The 23,261-nt window shown below is 40.6% G+C and overlaps 1 protein-coding gene across 1 annotated transcript in view; it reads left to right on the top strand.

The window, feature by feature from the left end:
• UNC80 (unc-80 homolog, NALCN channel complex subunit) overlaps nucleotides 1–23,261 on the top strand; it is a 5,631,640-nt gene that overhangs the window by 3,210,014 nt on the left and 2,398,365 nt on the right. Inside the window, exon 31 of the mRNA XM_044060513.1 lies at nucleotides 21,346–21,453. Within this exon, the coding sequence (XP_043916448.1) occupies nucleotides 21,346–21,453 (108 nt within the window). The remainder of the gene's footprint in view (nucleotides 1–21,345; nucleotides 21,454–23,261) is intronic.

The following is a 23,261-nucleotide window of genomic DNA, read 5'->3' as shown; positions in this document are numbered from 1 at the left end:
ACCCCCTTGGAGCCATTGGAGTCGGTGTAGGTAGGACGGAGCGGGATCGTCCAGTCGGAGCAAGGACCCCCCAGGAGTTTCTCTGCTCCGACTTTCATTCCTACCCTGTCCTCGGTGTCAGGGTTTGGTACCGGGTCTTCCTCGGCGGGGGCCGAGGGCAACACTGTTGAGTTCGCCTCTTTGATGCTCAGTCTTCCCCTCGGGGCATCTGCCGCAGGTATTCCCAGTACCACCGTGGCCTCTCAGCAAGTGCCCTCTGCAGAGTCTGGAGGTCCTGCTTTTGAGGCCATGAGGAGTGCGCTGGCCATGACCTTGCCGGTTCAGCAGGTTTCTACCTCACCGTCCCAAGTTTTGGGTACTGGTGCCTCTGGAGACATTCTTTCCCATGACAGTGAAGCCCCAGGGCCTGAGGATACCCCCTTGGGGGGTTCCCTTCTTCCGGGGGGTCCTTCTGAATCTGCTTCGGATGAACCCCCTAGGAAGAAACTGTGTAAGAGGAAGCACGTTGATTCCCAAGATGAATCCGTCACTTCAGACACTGACCTCAATGATGCGGAGGGGTCCCCCAAATCGTCCTCGGATGACGTCTCTTTCTCGGATATCCTTGAGATTTTGAAACAGAGAGGCGATTGGCAATCCAAAGCTCCTACCGCTGAGGAGTCGGTTTTCCTCAAGGCCTTCGGGGCCCAGCCCTCCTCCTCCTGGGTGTCTCCACCCTTCGACGAGTTATTGGATCTAATCTCTCGGAGGGTGTGGGAACATCCTGACACGGCGGAACCGGTGCCTGCCAGGCCCAACAAATTTCTGTCAGCCCCTCCTCAAAAAGAATTCCTCACTAAAGGTGTTGCAGTTGATGCTATGGTGGTGGCATCTGCCACTCAGCAGGACGTGGCAGAGGCTTCAACGTCTATTCATCCTCCTAATAAGGATTCTAGGAGCATGGATAGGTACGGGAAGCGTACCCTTTCTTCAGCGACCTTTACCATGCGGTCGCTGAACTATCTCTGTCATTTTACGAGGCTCCAAAGGGACCTCCTCAAGGAGTTAGGAGACTCCCTTGCAGGTAACCTTCCTGAGGTGTTAGCACAGACTGTAGGCGCCCAGATGACTACCCTAAATTCTATTGTCAACTCGTCCATGAGGCTCATTTCCTATGCAGCTGAAGGGGCGAGTAGAGCAGCGGGCACAGGAGTGGCTCTTAGGAGACAAGCCTGGTTACGCTTGTGTCCACTCGCGGAGGCCTTTAAGTCTTCCTTCGCCAACGCCCCCTTTGATGGGTCTTCTTTGTTTGGACCCAAGGTGAAGGACACACTTACTTGGTGCGAGCAGGAGGGCAAGACCTTGACTGCCGTTGGGGCCCGTTTTTCCGCTCCCTCTAGACCTTACCCCAAGGCCCAGAGAGGAGGGAAAATGTGGTTCAGAAAATCTCAAAAGTTCTTCTCTACTCCACCGAGTGATCCCCCCTCCAGAGGCAGGGGGGGGATTCAGGAAGACGCCGCCCTAGAGGTGGCAGAGGCCCCTGTAACTCTGGAGACCGTGATTCCTTTCGTGGTTCCTCCTACCCTCAACGTCCCTAGGATGTGGCCCGACTGTGCTTCTCCGGAGCCGGTCGGGGGTCGTTTTGCGAAACACCCACAGGCTTGGAAATCGATAACCAAGGATCAGTGGGTGCTTCGCATTGTAACCGGAGGTTACCTCATTCCCTTTTTCAAGTCCCCTCCTCCTACAAGGAGAATCCCGGACGTGCCACCCAGTCAACGGGATCAGGCAGCCGTAGAAGTTTCAAGGCTGCTAGGCAAAGGGGTCATCCAGCCCGTCCCCACCGACCAGATCGGATCAGGAACTTACTCAAGATTATTTTTGGTGCCAAAAAAGACAGGGGACGTAAGGCCCATTTTGGACCTCAGCCTTTTGAATCGTTTTGTGAAGAAGTCCAAGTTCCGGATGGTCACCCTTCAGTCCATTCTCCCGTTACTGGAGAAGGATGTCTGGATGTGCTCCATAGACCTCAAGGATGCTTACTATCACATTTTGATACGTCAGGAGTCCAGGAGTTACTTACGCTTCCACCTAGGAACCAGTCACTTCCAGTTTCGTGCACTGCCCTTTGGTCTCACCACAGCCCCCAGGGTGTTTACCAAGTGTCTGGCAGTGGTGACAGCTCACTTGAGAAGTCTCGGATTCCAAGTGTTTCCCTATCTCGACGACTGGCTCCTCACTGCCACCTCCAAGCATCTACTGATTCGAGTGCTGATGGCCACAGTAACCTTGGGTCTCTCGCTAGGAATCACTTTCAATTGGAAAAAATCTGTGCTGCGGCCATCTCAGCGTATCACTTTTATAGGCGCGGAGTTAGACACAAAAAGGATGCGGGCATTTTTGCCATCAGACAGGATTCAGACTCTGCAATCACAGGTCCTAAATTTGTTACCCAAATCTCGAGTTCCTGCCAGACAGATTCTTCAGTTATTGGGTTCGATGGCTGCAACTATCCTCCTAGTACCGTTAGCCAGGTTGCACATGCGGGTGCTGCAATGGCTATTATCGGTTCAATAGTCATACCAAGAACTTCCCCTGAACCGCCTAGTTCTGATTACGGACAGTTGTCGTCGGGACCTCTGTTGGTGGCTATGTCGGTCCAACCTAGACTGGGGGCGTCCCTTCGCCCTTCAGCTCCCTGTTGCCACAGTGACCACGGATGCCTCCCAGATAGGGTGGGGAGGTCATTATCTGGACAGGTCTGTCCAAGGCACTTGGCAGGATTGCGAAGCGCATCTTCACATCAATATCCTGGAAATGAGAGTGGTGCTTCTGGTTTTACAAGCACTTCATCATGCTCTCCCCCAAGGTACTATTGTGATTCTATCCGACAACATGTCGGTAGTTTGGCACATAAACAAGCAGGCGGAACCAGGTCCTACCCCCTTTGCAGGGAGGCCATGAGAGTATGGCGCTGGGCCATAGCCTCTCGACGTTTCCTAGTAGCCACGCACATTCCGGGAAAAGCCAATGTGATTGCAGACAGGCTCAGCAGGACTCTTCTGTTGCTCCACGAGTGGTCCCTCAACAGCAGAGTGGCTGTGCAGATCTTCGCCAAATGGGGCCTCCCTTGTTGTGACTTGTTCGCCAGCCCCAACAATGCGAAGTGCAGAGAGTTCTTCACTCTGACACCCTCTCAGGGACAGTCTCCCAGGGATGCTCTAGCCCACAATTGGCCCCCGGGTCTGCTTTATGCCTTCCCTCCAATTCCCTTTCTCCCGAGGGTGATTCATAAGGCCCTTCATGTCGGGTGCCACATGATTTTGGTCGCCCCACATTGGCCCTGTCAGGTTTGGTTCCCCTTTCTCCAGAAGTATATGGTACAGGGCCCTTGGACTCTGGACCCAATGCCGGATCTGTTATCCAATCCGTCGGGACACTCTCATCCGTCCCTTCGGTCGCTGCAACTGGCTGCTTGGCTACTCCACTTCCATCCTTAGTTAGAGATCTTTCTCTTTCTTCGGAAGTAATGCACATCTTGTCTTCTTCCCACAAGCCGTCTACTGTTAAGCTGTATTCCAGCAAATGGAAAAGGTTTGTTTGTTGGGCCCAGCAGCGAAGCATTGATCCTCTCACTGCCCCAGTTCCGCAGGTCTTGGAATTTCTAGCTTCATTGTTTCATTCTGGCTCTTCAGTCTCTACACTTAAAGTTCAACTGGCTGCTATATCTAATTTTCATGTTGCTATAGAGCCTTCTTTAATGGCCAACAGACTGTGCAGGTCCTTTCTTAAAGGAGCCTGGCTCCTCAGGCCTCCTATGGCTCATCCCATGCCTCCTTGGGACTTAAATTTGGTTCTGGCCTCCTTAACTGCCCGTCCCTTTGAGCCGGCAGCCACTTGTGATATAAAATTCCTATCTTGGAAAACTGCCTTTCTTGTGGCAATAACTTCTGCTAAGCGTGTTTCAGAACTTCAAGCTCTCTGTTCTTCCCCTCCTTATTTGATCTTCCACAGAGACAGAGTTTCCCTTAGATTGAATCCTTCCTTTTTGCCTAAGGTAGCATCCCCTTTATGCATACAGCAATCATTGGAGCTCCCAGTTTTCTTCCCAAATTTTTCTAATAGAGCAGAATACACCTTCCACCAGTTGGATGTTCACAGGCAACTGCGTTTTTACTTGGATAGGACCACTCAGACTCGAAAATCTGACCAACTGTTTGTGTCCTTTGCGGAGAATAGAGTAGGTCTTCCAGTTGTCAAAGCCACAATTGCCAAATGGATTAAGGATTGCATCTCTTTCATTTACTCCCAGTCAGGCAAAGAGTTGCCTTTCCCAATCAAAGCTCATTCTACCAGGGCTATGGCCACCTCTGTAGCCTTTCATTCCAAAGTTTCAATAGATGATATCTGTGCGGCTGCTACTTGGTCTTCTCCGCACACCTTCATTTCTCATTATAAGCTTGATGTGGCTTCCCGAGGTAGAGCTTCATTTGGTTCCGCAGTTCTCAGGAGTGTGTTCCAGTGAGCCACCCGGGGTTTTAGGTGCTAGGGACGCTGTCCCATCAGTTATGAATGTAGGCGAGATAGGATCCCATTACATCTTTTAGTTATGTACTTACCATAACTTTGGATGTATGGGATCCATCTCACCTACATTCATACATACCCACTCTCCTTCCCCCTACCTTTTGGATTTGGAGGAAACATTGGGCTTGTTGAGCTCTCCTCTGGAAGGGCTCTAGTTGGTTACAGTTATTGGTATGTGTTCTGTACCTGTATGTATGTATGAAAGCGAACAAACAAGATCTGGGGAAGCAGGCGTGGTGCATTATGGGATAAGGGGTAGCCCAGCCAATGAAAGACTTCGTTCTAGAGTATAGTGGCCAAGTCGGAGCCGACAGATCGGCTCCGAGCCCATCAGTTATGAATGTAGGCGAGATGAATCCCATACATCCAAAGTTATGGTAAGTACATAACTAAAAGTTTGCAGAGATTATAATGAACATTGAGTAGTGTTATGCTTGCCAGGAGCAAAAATAGAAGATGTGAAACAAGCCTTAGAATGCCTTAATGTAAGGAAGTATGGATCTGTTTTTATTCATGGTGGTACAAATAATGTCACCAACAAAGATTCTCTGACTGTTAGTTGGGAACTGACAGCCCTCCTAGATATAGTATAGCTTGTACTGGTGTTAAAACATATTTTTCACAAATCACCTATAGAAAGGATAGTCGGGTCACTATGAATGAAAAGATTTTTTGGATAAACACCTACATGGAAAAAATGTCCTGCTTTAAAAAATGGAAATGTGTAGAGCATCCAAGCCTTCGTTTGGGCACACATGTGTTCAGACAGGATGGTGTGCATTTGTCTAGATCAGGGAAGAGAATTTTTGCAGCAGATATTTTGCAATATTTGACAAACACTATCCAGGATTTTTGCCTGGTCAAAAATGTAACAATTCACAGATAGCAACATATGATGCATCTCTGATGGTTGTTAATGCTAGGAGCATTAATAATAAAGTTTTTTTATTAGAAAATTTGCTACGTTCCCACAAGATTGATGTTGTTATAGTTTGTGAAAAATGGTTAAAGAACAATGACTGGAACTAATTCTGACAGGGTATAAATGTTTTTACTGTAACAGACATTCTAACAAAAAATCAGGTGGAGGTGTTATGTTAGGGATTAAAGATAGCTATGAGACTTGTGATTATTACATATTCAATGATAATACCAATACTATAGACTGTGTAACTGTGACAGTAAAGACAACCCTGGAACATATAACAATTGTTGGAGTGTATAGACCACCAAAGTCAAGTGCAGATGACCTAGAGGAATTAATACATTTCTTACATGAAACACAGGAGGGAAGAATAATATTAGTTTGGGACTTAAATTTACCATAAACAGACTGGAATAATATTGATTCAACAATGTTAGTAAAGAAATTAATCGTAGAGTATATTCAGGAACAACAAATGCTTCAGATTGTAAAAAAACCTACTGGGGGATGGAATATACTAGATATTGTTTGTGTTCCCAAAGAATTTACTGCAACTTCAAGTCAAGTTTTACCACTACTGATGGGCAGTTATCATGGGGTAAGGGGTTATAAAGGTTAATTTGTTGCTAGATAATTCTGCCAAACTAAAATCTAAGGCAATGCACAGAAGGTTAATTACAGATGGAAGCAAAACAGTTATAACTAACTGGAGTGAGGTGTTCAGTGGAAAAAGTACAGATGGAATGTGGAAAGTTTTGAAAGAGAAATTGTTTGAGTGTAAAACGTCAAAAAAATGTTTAACATCAGGATCTAGGCACGCAACATTGGGTGGGTATATTTCCATAAGAACAAGATACCAGATTAAGTTTAGAGACAAAAAATATAAGAAATGGAAGACAGGTCAAACTACAACTTTGAAAACTGAAATAAATGAGCTGGACAAACAGATTAAGCATAGTGTTAGACAAGATCAAGAAAAAATTGAAGAAAATTTATATAAAGATATTAAGCATAATAGGAAACTTTTTTATAGATACATAAGATGTGGAAGGAGTAAAGATGCACAAATTGATAAACTGTGCAGATTCTAAAATTAATTCTCAGACAAAACAGATTATAGATATATTTACAAAATGTTATGCAAAACAGTTTGGCTCCACAAAAGGGGTGGTAAGTTGTCCTAGTGTCATCCAGGTAACCCCAGATACTGGAATCAAATTAGATTATATTGAAAAAGAACTGTGCAAACTGGATCCAAACAAAGCGCAGGGAGGAGACGGAATAAGTAACAATGACCTTAAGTCTACTTTTATGTTGTGGAAAAATAATGGAGAAGGTAATACTGGATAAGTTTTTGTCAGAACTGGATAGGTTGGTACTTGAACCCATATATCAGCATGCATATGCTGAAAATAGATGTATTACCACCTGAAACATAATGTTCTATAACAATATAATAACAGCTATGAATGAAAAATTGTGCTGTGATGTGATTTGTATAGATTTAACTTCAGCATTTGACAGGGTCATGCACAAAACACCGATCAATAAATTAGTACAACTAGGTATTGATGTACTGTTAATAAGATGGATAGCTGCTTGGCTTACAAATAGGACATGGCAAGTGTCATACAGTAACTGGACAAGGGAAATCCTTGGTTACAGTCAGGTTGTCCCACAGGGCTCTGTGCTAGGCCCTTACTTGTTTAGATTGTATCTTTCAGACCTTACTTTTTCATCTGAGGTGTTCTACAGTCTATATGCTGACAGCTTTAAATTGGGTAAACTGATTACAAGTGTTACAGATAAGGCATGTCTGCAAAATAATATGGCTAAATTGACCATTTGGGCACAGGAGAATAATATGTTGATAAATACATTAAAAACTAATCATATGAGATTTGGGAGATATAAACTGAAAGGGGAATATTTAATACAGCACACAGTGATTGAAACTGTAGACTCATTTAAGGACCTGGGTGTATGGGTAGATTCAGCTATGAGTTTTTCTAATCATATCAACCAATTGGCTAATGATAGTTATAGAACTATAGGTTGTATAAAAAGATTTATAAAGACTAGGAAATCAAACATAATGAAGTCATTGGTTGTTAGTTACATTAGACCCAAAATTGAGTATGGAATAACAATATGGAAACCCTGTAGGAAAACAAGCATGAATAAACTGGAAAGAGTACAGCGGAAATATAGTAAGGGCATTCATGGATGTGAAAAATCTAATTTATTATGAAAGACTAAAATATCTGAACTTGTACAGTGTCTCTTACAGATATTTAAGAGATCTTATTCAGGTATATAGGGCATTTAGGGACAACTATCTCTGGGAATGTTTGGCGTTATCAAAAAGTACTAGAGAATCGTCAGATAACCTATGTAGACGATTCTATAGGAATGAGAAGTGTACTAATTCATTTTCTGACAGAGTAGCTGATGCTTGGAACAGACTACCAAATTACATTAAAGCAAGTACTAGTTTAGATATGTTTAAGAACAGTCTGGACATTTGTTATGGGAACAAGTGTTTTGGCATGTTGACAAGGTAGAAGGGCTTTAATGCCCGTGCTTGAAACATTTGTATGTAAGTATGTATGTATGTATGATAATTCTTCCTACCTTTCTTTTTACTGCAGCAGGTGAAAGTCCTTCCCCATCTACTTCTTTTTCTGTTACTCCTTCTCTAGAGCATGCTCACCAGTGGAAGTATTGAAGCTGATTGACATACAGTCAACTTTGGCATTGGCACAGAGCTTATCTGTGCCTTCCATGTCAACCTGCCCTTCTACATTGGTGACTTCAGCATGGAATTTCTTGGTGCTGAGATTCACTAGGAACCAGAGATTCAATCTGGGTAAGTCAGTACTAGCCTTGGCTCATACACCCTTAAAGACAATGTCAGTATCGACAAAACTAGTTTTTCAGTACCAAAGCCATACTTATGCCATATGTGGCTTTGGTGCTAAGATCTCATTATGTCAAGCTGTTAACAACCTTTTTGGTTCTGTGACCATCTTGATCCCAAGCATCTTCAATGCTGAGACCCAACATTTTTAACTGAGAGAACAAAAGCATTGCAGATGCAACATTCTGGTTGACAGACACCCAGCTGAAGCTGACACAGACATTTACTCCACCTTTTGACATCTTAATTTGGCACCATTGTCTTTGTCCCTGAGTGGCAGATGGGTAGAAAGACACCACAGATACAGAACAGAGGTATCAAATTCTGTTTCCTCTTTTTGCACTTGGACGAGCTTTACCTCCAAGTGTCTCCGGAAAGAGGAAATAGAAGTGGAAGCAGCTGAGCTCCCCTGTGAAGACCTCCTCCCAGATACTGAATTAGAAAGCAGAGACGTCCTCAGTATACCCTCTTGATGATTCCAAATGAAAATATTAGAGTTAATGGGTTGGGGGACAACTGGTGAACGGACCCAGTCTCCTCTATAAGGCATATTCTGCTGGAGACTTTCTGATTTGCCCTAGCTACCTTTTAGATGGTTCACCTTAATGACCTCATGGTGCATTGCAGATGCAACCTTCTGGTTGACAGGCACCCAGCTGAAGCTGACACAGACATCTTTTCCACCTTTTGACATCCTCATTTGGCACCCATTATCTTTGTCCCTGAGTGGCAGATGGGTAGAAAGACACCACCGATAAAGAACAGAGGTATCCAATTCTGTTTCCTCTTTCTGCACTTGTGCGAGCCTTCCCCCCAAGTGTCTCCAGAAAGAGGAAATAGAAGTGGAAGCAGCTGGACTCCTTTGTGAAGACCTCTTCCCAGATACTGACTTAGAAGGGGAGACTTCCTTAGTATACCCTCTTGACGATTCCAAACTTAGAGAAAATATTAGAGTTAATAGGTTGGGGGAGGATTGGTGAACTGTTCCAGTCTCCTCTATAAGGCATATTCTGCAGGAGACTTTCTGATTTGCCTTAGCTACTTTTTAGATGGTTCACCTTTAATGACCACATGGTGTCACTAGTCATGCAGAGGACTTAGTAAAAACAAGATCTTATGGCATATATGCCTGTGAGACCTCCCAAGCACCATGAGTATTTGGGTAAGGCTTCTATAGCTTACTTGATTGTCATGACTGCTGCCCTAAAGACAAAGCCGTCATAATATAAAGTTGAAGCCTAATGGACCACGCCTCGGTTAAAGGGTCTTGCGTAATAGACTATTTTGGTAAGTGTGTGTACATTTTGGGCACTTTCTCCATTCAAGTCATCAAGTACCTGATGCATGTGACCTATTTTCAATGTGACATGGCAGAAAGAACTTTAGAGATGCTGAAAATATTCCCTCATGGAAAACTTAACAGTGAAAGTTAGAGTCTCAAGTGGCAACATGAGTGAGGGTTAATGATCTGCAGACAGAATCATTAAAAGCACAGATTGTCATTAATTGCTGTCTGGACACAACGATTTGCTTTGCTTGCCTCTAAAAAAGACAGCATTTTGAAGCTTCAGCCCAAAATTTGCCATGTTTTATACTTGCTATTACAGTGTATAGTACTTGTTTTTTGAAACTTTTAAGACTGTTGTCAGTGCCTTAGCCTTAGTGATTTAGAATTTTATATTTGTCATATTGTTTCATTTTGTTCTACTCTTTGCTCTAAGGTAGTTGTCATTGTGTAATTTTACATGCCTTTGGTCCAGGTCATGCTAGAAAAAGACCAGTACACTTGCCAAGTTAACAAATGTAGTAAATAAATAAGTAAATGAAAATGGAAACATGATGCAGTAAATGGAGCAGACTGTGTGGTGGGTCAGGTATTACTGTCTGATACTATGCTTGGCTCAGGTACTGTACCTTTCTTGAAAACTTGAAGGTATCCCTCACTAACACCCCTTGTGATGGCTTACATTTGTTTCTACACCAAGTGAAAGAGAAGCTACAAAAGAGCAAAAGAAACAAAAATGCTTGCGGCTGTTGATATAATGTTGTTCATTTCTCAGTGAACCGTTTCTTATAATCTGAGGAATGTGTGAAACCTCTGGCTTATGAAGGACAGGCTGCTTCTCTTTGAACAACAGTGCAGTTGTGGTTTCCAGAATGGATGCCATACTTATAGGCCAGGGTCTATATTGGATGCTCGAACTTTCAAAAGTTCGAGTGCCATATGGTCAACACCATATGATCGAACTTTCGAAACGGAGATCTCCGTACAGTGAAGAATGAGAAGATTTCCCTTTTCTGCACTGTAGTGCGATCTTGGAGTTAGTATATTTAAAGAGCAGGGGGGGTGAGGGGACAAGGGGGCTTGCCCCCCCTTCTTAAAATGTTCAGGTAGATTATTTGTGTAGTTTATTTATATATGTTTTTTGGATGTTCGAACTTAGTTCGATCATATGGTGTCAAATTTTTAAAAGTTCGAACATCCAATATAGACCCGGGTGCTCCTTAGTATCAAGGATTTTGCAGTTCTCCTGTGATTCAGCTGCAAAGTTTCTAAGGACTTGCCCGACTCTTCCTTTTTGAAGGTAGCTGGGCATTGATTATCCCTTTCCTTCTTGCATGGCAGACCATCAAGCAAGGAAAATGGATCAAAGGGATAGCATCCAGAGGTACCACATACCTTTCATACCTCCTCCAAGGTCTGCCTCAGGATCCCTTCCAGGTATCCCTCCTTATCAAGTATCAGTGCCCAGGCTAGACATACATCATGTACTGATAAAAAGGGGTTCCACCAGACCAAAAAGGCTCTCGAGTCTCTTTACGATTCTTTTTTATTTTTGAAGGAAAATGAACATCCTCAGGAATATTTTAGACCCAAGTGACCTAAAGGATCTTTCAAAGGCATGAAGTTACTGAGCATAACCGCAAGATTCATACAGTTTCTGTTAATACCAGAGACTTTACTTACCCTCCTAGGGTGATCAAGATTCTCATAGCTGCTGAAAATCATTCTACCAAAAGTAAACAAATGCATTTTCCTTTATGAGCTACTGTTCAAGGTTGTGACCCCTTTTTGGCCTTGATTACCATGGTGTTGCAGCTGTTGACAGACATTTGTCATCAGGGTGCCAATTATTCCACTGACATGGTATATCTAAAAGCCATTTCTGACTTTTGCTAGGGTTCTAACTCTTCCTCATTGGCTTGCTTAAAAGTTTGTAAGGCAGTGTTAAGAAACATAGTCCTTGTAAGACCACCAATTTCATTTTGGAGAAAACAACACGGTCTCCCTTTGAACCAACAACCAAAGCTGATTTAAAATACTTGTCTTGAAAGTTTCTGTTTACAGTAGTGATTACTTGAACCAAAAATGATTCAGACTTTCAAAATCCTATTACATGTCGGGTCTACATCCGTGTATCCTATTCAGCCCATTCATCTAATGGGTCTTCGGACTACTTTTTGGATCTGAGACAGCAAAACTATTGATCCAGATTTGAGCTTCTTTAAATGTTTCCTTCCCATAATGCACTTGTGAGTGAAGCTACCGTAGATCACATTTGACAGCAGAACATTTGGATGCAAATTACACTTTGCAAAGCTAAGTGCTCCTCTTCTTATTATCATACCAGATATTTTTCCATTTCTTTATTTCTTATATCTTATAGTCACTTTTCTAAGCTCTTTTTGCATTTTAATTCTTAAATTTCCCTTCCTCAGTGTCAACTTGTCCACTGTTTTGTCAATAATTTTCTTGCTTGTTCTCTCTCAGTATATGTGTATTGTAGTTGTTATTTGCCAATTGTAATTAGTAATTATTAGTAAAGTGTCAGAAAATCACTATGACAAAAGTGCAGGAGCAGAACTGATAACTGAATGAAAACTGCACAATATGGATAAACTCCACAGGGCCCAACAAAACAGTCACCATTTGCAAAAATGTAATATTTTTAATAAGGTAAACCACCAGTAACATAGAATAAGTACAGTTTTGCATATTCATTCAAATGGACTTCTTCAGAACTGCAAACTGAACATATGCAACAGGTTAAGAAGTCATAAACAACATGATGGCCGTAAAGGCATATTACTGGTTTAAATAAAGAAAATTATTGCAAGATTTGGATAAAAACAGTTAAATAGAAACTTTTGTTGGCAATTTGTATTGAAACAATACATATGAATGAATACATGTTAAACTTAATCAAAATTCCCAAAATGTTTTACAAAATTTCAGAAGTGGCTTACAAAATCTGTGAATCAGGTTTGCAAAATGAGGTGTAAATAAACACATAAATCAAAAAATCAGATCACAATATAAACTGATGTAGTAAATGGTACCAGCAGCAGCTTGTGAACCGCATACGAAACAAATTATTCATAAAAAACCTTGAAAATACATAAACAGTATTTAAAAGGTATGAAATGTGTGCATGTGCAATGACATGTGTGGGTAAAAATCACTCGGTATCTAGGAATGAGCAGTGCTGTTGCTATGTGAAATCCTGCTTTCATAATTTCTCAGCATGCTTAGTTAATGCTGGAATTATGGAAATCTGATCATTTAAGCCTTGTGGGGAAGTGGCGATAAGTCTCAGTAGCTGCATAAGTTGTCAGTATTTTCTTATGTTCAACATCACAAGCCTCTTCATGTGGCACATGCATAATGCAGTCAACTGAGTGATACAAGCAGCAGATGCTGGCCGTAACGATGAGGTGTCATACCTGGATTTGTCTTTCTGTCTTTATGGATAACTTTAAAACAACCTTTACAATTGCCATGTACAGTAGAGCATCCTTGTTTGGTCCTTATGTCAGAGAGAAGATGCAGAAGTGCATGCAGCAGGGAAAGAAATTGTCTAATGTTGGTGTCAAATGTGAGAGCCCCCACAAAAATCATACAGCAGGAACCAAAAAGGGCCCAAATTCTTATGATTTAGAAAAAAAAAATGGTGTCAGTCATTTGCCTCCACTTCTAAAAGGGGAGGCCATGGTAGAGGTGGCTTCTTTAATGGAAGGAAACAAAGTCATGGTGGTTCACAAAATCAGGAATATTTTGTACCTTTCTCTGACAGGCAACCTAATCATCCCTGAAAGGCTGCCCGACTTCTCCTCTCTGAAGGCAGTCTGGTACTGCTTATCCCTATATTCCCCTTCATAGAAGGCCATCATGCCAGATTCCTTGGTAGGAAGGAAAATATCCATAGGCTATACCATCCCCTTTTCCTGCTCCCCCCTTGCAGTCTGGCTGCTTCCAGATGTATCACTCCACCAATAAAAGATAGCCAGAAAAGCGATTTTTTCATGTAGAAAAAAAAATATTATTCAAAATTATCTTTGGTTCCAAAGCAGTACAAGGACCTCAGGCCAGTTTTGGACATCAGACATCTAAATGCCTATGTAAAAGAGAAACAGTTAGGGGTAATCATTGCATTCAATTTTTTCCTTATTTTCAGAAAAATGACTGGATGTGCTCTTTAAATCTTCAGAATGCCTCTCTTCATATCAGAGTAGCCAAAGCTTCCAAGAAATATTTATGCTTCTGTCTGAGAGCTAGTTACTTTCAGTTCAAAGACCTGCCCTTTGGTCTCACCACATCCCCCCAGGTGTTCACCAAGTACATAGCAGTAATTGCAGCTCAGCTCGGACTAAAAGGACTTCACATGTTTCCATAACTAGATGATTGGTTCCTTGCTGTCACAAAAGAGTCCTTGAGCTGTGCCAGGAATTATCTGTCTTTAGGCATATGTGTAAATTATGAAAAATCAAATCTGCAGCCAACTCAAACAGTTCAATTCATAGCATGCCACCTCAACACAACAACGCACATAGTTTCAGTACCTGTGGCAGGGTTGAAAGCCTAAGAAACTCAATTCAAATTCCCCTTCTCATTCATTCTCCATCAGTTATCTTGGTGCACCATGTTCTAGGGTCAGTTTTATACCATCCTTTGGTTCATTTAACAATCACACTTGTATGCAAAGTTCATCTACTTTGCTAGCAAACATCCTCCTTTGCTCTTTCTGGAAGATTTGTTGTTTTGCCGCATCCTCAGTGGTGGTAACCATTGGCACTTCCTCCTTTGGGGGGGGGTCATCAGGGGGTGGGAGAGTCCAAGGTACATGGAGTCTGCAAGAAACTAACCTTCAAATCATTGTCCTGGAAATTAAATTAGTTTTCCTTGCATTGCATGAACTTGCCTCAGGTGGTGATTTTTATCCAGTCCAACAACACTACTGTTGTATGATATGTTAACAAGCATGGGGGAGCCAAGTCCTACTCCTTTTGCTGAGAAGCCAAGAGAGTGGAATAATGGGCGATTGCTTTGCCTAGCTTCCTGATAACAGTGTACATTCCTGGAAGGTCCAGCTTTCTCACCATCAGTCTCAGGAGGCCTGTTCCAATACCCCATGAGTGGTCTCTCAAGCCAGCGGTAGAACAGCAGATTTTCAGCTGCTGGGTCCATTGTTCCTGCAACTTGTTTGCCTCCCTGCCCAACAGCAATTTCTTTGCCTTGAGTCCCCCAAAGGGACAGTGCTGTAGTGAAAAGAGTTCATGACAAGCTGTCAAACAGCAACTTGTCAAACCCAGAAAACTGCAGCCACAGCTGATCAGAAATCAGCTGATCTAACGTGTCAGCAGTTGTTTTTTAGAAGATGATATGGTGGGGATTGTGGAATTTGCTCTTTCCCTTCTGTACTGCGATCTCAAAGTTGATACATGTAATTACAGGGGATTTGGGTGAGACTCTGCCTAACACATGAGTGGTGCAAAGGGGATCTTCCTCCATGAAAAATAACAAGATCTGTTGTTTACTTTCGTTTTTTTCTGTTGGCTTCTGATCGACAATTTGTGCTTGATCTGTTGCCATTTGATGGATTTCAGCAGTGAGACAGAGGCCATCTAGACTCCTTTACACATTCCCTCCTCTGCCCTTGATGCCCATTTTTCTGCTGAAAGCAAAAAGATGCAAAGCCATAATAATCCTCTCTTTTCACCTGGACCCACACAACCTGAAGTTAACCACATGGTTTCTTTAATTCCTTTGATAGCCGTTGATCCTTTCTTGTCCCAAGATGTTATTTGATTCATATCCCTATCCCAACAAAAATCTACACACAAGATGTATGGCAACAAATGGAAACTTTTCCCTCTTTGAGCAACTGCTCAAGGGATAGACACTCCCCCCTCCCATTCTTCCATCCTTGATGTATTACTTTTTCTTTCACATGTTTGATTCTGGCTCTAGTTATTCCACCATTAAAGTATGGCTAGTTGCAGTCTCTTAACTTTTGTAGTGGGTGTGACTCCCATTCCTTATCAGATTGTGCAGGGTCCTTTTTAAAGTAACCTTTCCTTTTCATCCTTGGATCAGAGAACCAGCACCCCCATGGGACCTTAGTTTTGTCTTGGAAGCATCCACAGAGTCCCTCTTTGAGCTGCCATCTTTCCTCTCCTTGAAGTTTCTTTCATGGAAAATCCTGTTTTTAGTAGCAATAATATCAACAAGAAGGGTGTTCTCCTTCTCCTTTCTTTGTTGTCCATGAGGATAGAGTTTCGCTACATACACATCCATTTTTGTCCCCAAGGTGGCATCTGATTCTAAACTTGAAAAATCTGTCTATCTACCAGTAGATTTTGTAAATCATTCCAACAAAGTAGAATACATTCTTTACACTTTGGATGTTCTTAGACAACTGAGATTTAACTTGCACAGAACTAAGCCCTTTAGGAAAGACTCCCATCTATTTGTGTGCTTTGCAGCAAACTTCTAAAGTTGAGTCTAAAGTCTGATAATGTTCTCATAGTATCAGAAAAATAAGCACATTTTGTCACAAAAAGTAATTTTTTCTCCTTAATTTTATTCTGACTTTCCCCTTCACTTTCATTTTTCCTTTGCCTTATGTATCTTCCTTTATATTTATCACCTTTTTCACTTTTTTGAACCCCGAAAACAGTATCTTGTGCACTCTGTAATAGGCCTTCTGAATAACCCCTACAGCTCAATCTCTCAAGAGCATCCATTATATATTCCTGCTTTAATCCCTCTTCAGATGTATTAAAATGCATACATTTAAATTCACCTAATGGCAAGGCCTTGATTAAGTGTGTGTGTGTGTGTGTGTGGGGGGGGGGGGGGGTGCATGCTTCCTGCATGTAAAAAAATATTCACTGTAATTTCCTTTCAATGTGGCCTGAATTGTATTAGGTTCTCCCCATTCACATATAATTCCAAATCCAGATACATAATGTTGGTACTACTAATTTGATGTGTGAATTTCTGAGCATATTCCGTTTTATTTAGGTCCTCCATAAATTCCCAAAAACCTTCTTGTGTACCTCTACATACAAAAATGAATCATTGATAAATCTTCCATAATATACCACGTTTTCCATGAAAAAATTATGTGTATATACAAAATGATTTTCAGAGTCTCCCATATAAACTACTGCATATGAGTGGGTAAATGTCACTCCCATTGCAGTGCCTCTTTTTTGAGAAAAAATTGATTCTCCCACCTGAAATAATTATGTCAGGCAAAATTCCAACAAAAGGAGTAAAAAAGAGGTACAAGGACCTTCCCCTATCATTTTTCCCATTGCATCTAGGCCCCTTTTAATTTCAGTGTTGGTATATAATGAACTAACATCCACCGTGGCCCAAAAATAATCTTTTTTGCCATTTTAAATTTTCTTATAGTTTTCCTGTATTTTTAATATGTGATTGTACTATTTTAAATGAAAGTCTAAAAATTTACCCACATTTTCTAAGTATGACTGTCATAGACACAATGGGTCTACCTGGAGGAGAATTCAAGTTCTTATGTATCTTGGGCAGGGCATAACATTTTGGATCCTTTGGTTCCTTCACAAACAATTTTTGAACATCCTTCTTGTTCAAAAATCCCAATTTCTCCCCTTTCCAAGATTTCTAATAATTCTCTATTAATTTTCAATAGTGGGTTTTGGTCCAATTCCTCATAATCACCTATAACTGTGATTAAATCTTCCACCATTTTGTTTGTACTCATTTACATTCATTATGACCCAATTACCCCCCTTGTCAGCCTGCCGAAAGACAAATTCATTTAACCTCATTCGTACTTTTTGTAGCTCCTTCCATGTATGTGGTGATCAGATTTGAGGTTGCCGTATATTATGTCTCCAACTAGTTTATGGGTATTACTTGAGGTTGTAAGAAATGTGCATTTCTGGCAGTAAATTAGCATAAGTTTGTTTTGGTTTTTTTATTTTTTTTTTGTTTTTGTTTTTTTGGGCATTAACCAGCAAGTTAGAATTTTTTAGCCTTATTTCAATGTCAATAAAAGATTTTTGAGTGATTTCTTGAAATCTGAATTTTTTTTATGGATGGGGCAGAGCAGATAAGGTTTGAATTGTTGGCATATTGTACGAGAGTGGCAAGTGTTGTAGCAGTATGAAGTATATTTATGAAAATATTAGCTAGAAGGGTGCCAAGTATTGACCCGTGCAGTGCACCAGCAGAGATTAGTTGAAGTGCTGAAAGGTTTTGTTGCCATTTAGTTACCTGCTGATAATTGTATAAACAACTGTGACATCAGGAAAGGGAGGGTTAAGTGAGACCAGTTGACTAGACTGGATACAGGGAAGGCTAGTGCTTCTGCACCTGTTTTGAGGAACTCCGTAAGAAACAGATGAAGTTGTTGCTTTTAATTTGGCTAGTAACTGTTTTATGGTTGATGCTGGGATGGGCTGAAAACTAGAAGACAGTGTGTTGCTTTCGAGAACAGCTGGAATTTGAAGGGGTGAAGTGAAATGGTCATTGATAAGTGATAGAACTGACTGCATAAAATGAGTGTTGAACTGAGTAGCAGTGGAGTCTGTTGTTTGAAGTAGAAGGACAGGGTGTTGTGGCATGGCTAGGGTGTAATAGTTTATTTAGAAAGGACCAAAAAATTTGGGGTTGTTTTGGTGCTTTTTTGGAGATTACTATAGAATGATTTCTTCTCAGATTTAACAAGCATCTTGGGACAGTTTCTGAGATATTTAAAATTTTGGTAGAAATGCTGTGTTTTATTCTTATACTGTTCATTCCATACTTATCTCTTTGCAGCATGAGCTGTTTGGTGTCTTTTGTCAGCCATGGTGCTGTAGTATTTTTAGTAAGGTGTAACTGAAGTGAGTTACTGCTTCATCTAGGATCATTACTCTTAATAAATTCCAGTTGTAGTGTGGGAGAAGGCTGTAATAAATGTGTCTTTTTCAAATTTGGTTAAATTGCGTACTTGTTTATAGATTACTTGTTTGGGTGAACAATGTTGTCTATTTTCATAGGTTTGGAAGTGGTAACTTATAGCATCTGGTAAGCAACCAGCAGATTTTATATTATGAGGTTTGTTTGGCAATATCCAGTGTGGGTAGCCTGTTAGTGCTTTTGTTGATTCTGGTGGTGATTATTAGTTGGGTGAAGCCAAATAGGTGTATAGAGACTTTGGAGTTGCTGCTGTTTATGAATTGCCAGTCTGTAATTGGGTCACCTAAGATGAAGGTTTCCTGGGGTATGGTATCTTGTTAGATATAAAGTGTATGATATTTTTGGCTGTGGTAATGTTGTTTTCTGGTGGGATGTATACTGCTGAGATACATATAGATTTATTTTGGTTGATTTTGAAGTATGCAGTCAGAATTATTACATTTTGGGATATTTAGATGGGCTGAAGTTATTTCTAAGTTGTTTTTTTAAATAATACCACTTGCTCTTTTAAAATTATTATGTATATTATGAGTATATTAAAACCTGGGGGAATAATTCTGTCGGTTATTTCTTGTTTTAGCCAGGTTTCAGTGGCAATTAAAATGTCTGGGGAATACAAATCTAGACATGCATGGATAATCATGAATTTTGTTGGAGATGCTTATGAGGTTGATGCTGAAAAGAATGAGGTTAGTTTCATTACCTGATGGGAAAATTGTGTTGAGAGCATTGGAATGTAATGGGTTGGCCATGGTGGGTAGTTGATGCCTGGGTTCAGGGTTAGAGTGAATATTTTCACTAAATTTCAGGATGGAGGTGGGGTGAGTAGAGGAATGGAGCCATTTGTATTTGTATCTGACTTTCAGTAGTGCTGATAAAATGTTATTCTTAACTTTACTGTAGCTATAAGAAAACAGATCTGAGCATGTGTAGAAAGAAAGAGGGTTTTGTAATGTAATGTGTGTGTGTGTGTGTGTGTGTGTGTGTGTGTGTGTGTGTGTGTGTGTGTGTGTGTGTGTGTGTGTGTGTGTGTGTGTGTGTGTGTGTGAGATGGAGTTGGGATATTATATGGGAATATTATGGTAGTTAGTGAAGTGAGCTAGTACTGAGTGTGTACAAAACAGTAGCAATTGACTTACTGTCATTGTGAGTTCAGATGGTGAGAGTTTAGATGGTGGGTAGAAGAAAGTGGAGGTTTGGTAAGATGATGGCCGTGTGGTGTATTAATGAAAGGAGTGTTATTAGAAATGGAGAGAAAGAGGTGTACTGAAGGGCGGGTAGATGTTTGTAAGGTAGTATATATATAGTTAAGGTAGTGGAGAGTGGTTGGGTTGTGTGCACAAAGCTGTATGATATAAGTCTGTAGGCAAGGGAATGTGAAGAAGTAAGTAGTGTATAGATGAGGCAGGAGACAAAAAAAATGTGTACTGATGAGAAGGGTAGTAGTCCAGAGTAGTAGCTACAACTAGTTACATGAGTATCTAAAAAAAGTGCTTTTGTGGTATTGGTATATATTTGTGTGTGCATATGTATGTTACAAGGTCTGGTGTCATCTCTACAGCTTTCTTTAGGAACCCATCAGTTGATGAACTCTGCGCAGCAACAACCTTGTTCATGTTGCATACTTTTGCCAAGCTTTACAAATTAGACTTTATTTCAAATTAGACTTTATTTCAAGAGCTAAGGCTTTATTCAGGGCTACTGTCCTGAAAGATCTCTTGTCATAATACCACTCAAGTGTTTCATACCTGGAGATTCTGACGCATCAGTCTGATCAAACAGGATACATCGGATCAGTTTGTCCATGTCTGTCCAGTACAGCATCCCTCCTCCATTCCCCTTCCAAATTGTTGTTCTAAAAGAGCTCTAGCGTCATTACAGCTTTTCTCAGAAGTTTTATCACAGATAATTTTTCTTTCCTTTGCAACAACTCAATCTGGGATAATTTCTCTCACAAATACATTATAGGAAGGGAAAAAGCTGAAGGAGCTCAAGGCTGGAGCACTAGTTTTGCTGACTCGGACCTACCAAGAGGCCCAGAAACCATCAGATGGATGTGGGTGAAAGGATCCAGCATTATGGTAAGTACATAACTACTGTTTTTTCAGGAATTCTTCTATTGATATTTGTGCAGCATGGGCTACTCTTCACATCTTCATAAGACACTACAAGCCAGATATGTCCTCAAGGTCCTAGTTGACTTTTGAAGATACCATTTTTCATATTTTTTTTCATGTTGACACCCAAGAGAAGCTGAAACTCTGCCCAGCTGTTTATGTGACTGGACTTGATCATATAAGTTAGAAACGTTAGGCTCTTACCATAAAATTAGAGTTTCACGATTCATGTCCATGTACTTCAACATACCTGCCCACCATCTGTGCAGGGAGAGGTGGAGGAATGCTCCTAAGAGTCATAAGATTATATAAGGAATGTTAGCTAAGTTGATATAATGTGTCAAACTCAATCTGGAGAATGAGAGATGTGGCAGTTTATGGGAGCTAGAGGCCAGAGTTTTTGAGCCTGGGTGATTCTTAAAGCTTATTCACTTTCTGCTGCTTCCAGATACCAGTCTTACTGTTGAAGTGAACAGACATAGATAACAAAGATTTGATGTAATGGTAATTACATAGCTTTCATTTCTTTAATGAAAGTTTAAGAAAAACATGCACTAATTTATATACTTTTTTAACTACTTAGTGTTCTGATAAGTCATGCCTGAGAACACCTTCGCTGAAAAGAAGAGTGACAGACAATAATGTGGAGGGTAAAAAGGATTCAGGAATGCTGAAGTACATCAGGTATCAGGTAAACATTTTTCCTAATTTTGCATCACACCAAGTAGTATGTAAAATGAGGATAAACTGTATCATGAATTAGCTGTTTGTGCAGTTTTTGCTGAAATATTATGTGCCTGTGAGCTAAGTAATAAAAAGACTAAGCAAGAAATATGGCTCCAGGCTTACCAACCAAAGTATTTCTATTTTGAGGATAGCTTTCACAGAGAACACAGAAAAGACTTGATGTGTCTATAAATGATATTAGAGCAGAAATCCTCATCAGAAATGGTTATACCAGTGAGGCAGTTAATGGTAAAGCCCCACTATTATTTTTCTGTACATTGTGTGGTGAAGATGTACCAGTATTAGAAGCCAATATTGCCTCTCAAAAACAGAAGTCATCTTACATAATACCGTACCAGCTAAGAGCTTTAAAGTGACAACACAAATGTGTAACAGAAGAAGTAAACACCAATTACCCTGTTCATAGGGTTGCCCTGGGGAGAGATTTTATGAACTCATCTCACAGTTTCTCTACTTTTCTACCATATCCCAAAAACACAGTAGCTGAATTGACTTCTGTAAACTGTCTTTATGAATATTTTACTTGTTTTTGTGTATGTACATATATGTATGTATGCATATGTATATAGATTCCATTGAATGAAAACTGAAAATACTAAAACCCAAAATGTTAAAAACAAACAATTGAAAATGTGAATTTGCCCTTTCCCCACTGCTGTTTGATCCTGGAGTTGATATATATAGTTAGTAGGGGTGTAAGAGTTGGATTTCATTATTTATAGTTTTCAATCAGATGATAGGAATTTAGATATTTATACATATATGGACACATGCACACACACACACATATATGTGTGTATATATATATATATGTGTGTATAAATATATATATATATATATATATATAAATATATATGTGTGTTTGTGTGTGTATATGTAGCTAGATAAAAATATATGTGTGTGTGTGTGTGTGTGTGTGTGTGTAGCTAGCCACCCAGTGCTCTGAACATTAGCTCTGGATTGTTTGGTCATTGTTGATGTGACACCCTGATCCATTAAACAAATTGGGAAAAGGGGGTTGATGTATGTGTGTGTGTGTGTGTGTGTGTGTGTGTGTGTGTGTGTGTGTGTGTGTGTGTTATATAAAATTATAATATGCGTGTATGTTTGTGTATTTAGTATATGTAACGTATGAATGCTTGTCAGAATTTCCTTTAAAGAAAACATACAACATGGGGGAGTTTCTAACTTCAGGAGGTATTTATTCTGATTGCTTCTAGAAGGAATGCATACTGCATAATATCATTCCCTATAGAAAAGTATTAGCAGATTTAACTGTGTATACCCCATATACTGCATCTGCATCTTCATTTAGTTCTATAGATTGCGTTATACTTTGTTAAAAACAATATTGTCAACAAAGTTTACTGCAATCTGTTTTAAAAGAAATGCCTGCTTGTTGATAACACGATATCAAATGGTGCGACTTCCAGTGCTCCTGTGCTGTGTGGGATATGTTTGGTGTTAAGGTAAGTGGGTTTTGTAATACTGAAACATTTGAATATACCAAAAGTTTTACCATTGGGGTGGGGATGTGTGAATGAATATTTATGGGTTAGAGTTAAAGTAAGGACTGGGTAAAGTGATAGTTTTAGATTTTGCTTATGGTGGTGTATGTGAAGTGTGCATCTAAGTATCTTGTGTAGTGGAACTGTTAGGCAAAATGTTTTTGGAAAAGTAATGTGCAGGGCTGGGGTTAGGGACAGTGACAGTGTTATAGTTAGCATATATAAATAAGCTGTAAGCGAGGTG

Source organism: Protopterus annectens, chromosome 2.part0, assembly GCF_019279795.1.
Source record: "Protopterus annectens isolate FY-2018-M chromosome 2.part0, PAN1.0, whole genome shotgun sequence".
Taxonomy (NCBI): Eukaryota; Metazoa; Chordata; order Ceratodontiformes; family Protopteridae; genus Protopterus; species Protopterus annectens.
Note: the sequence above shows the minus strand (reverse complement) of the source record. Positions and strands in the feature narration are given on the sequence as shown.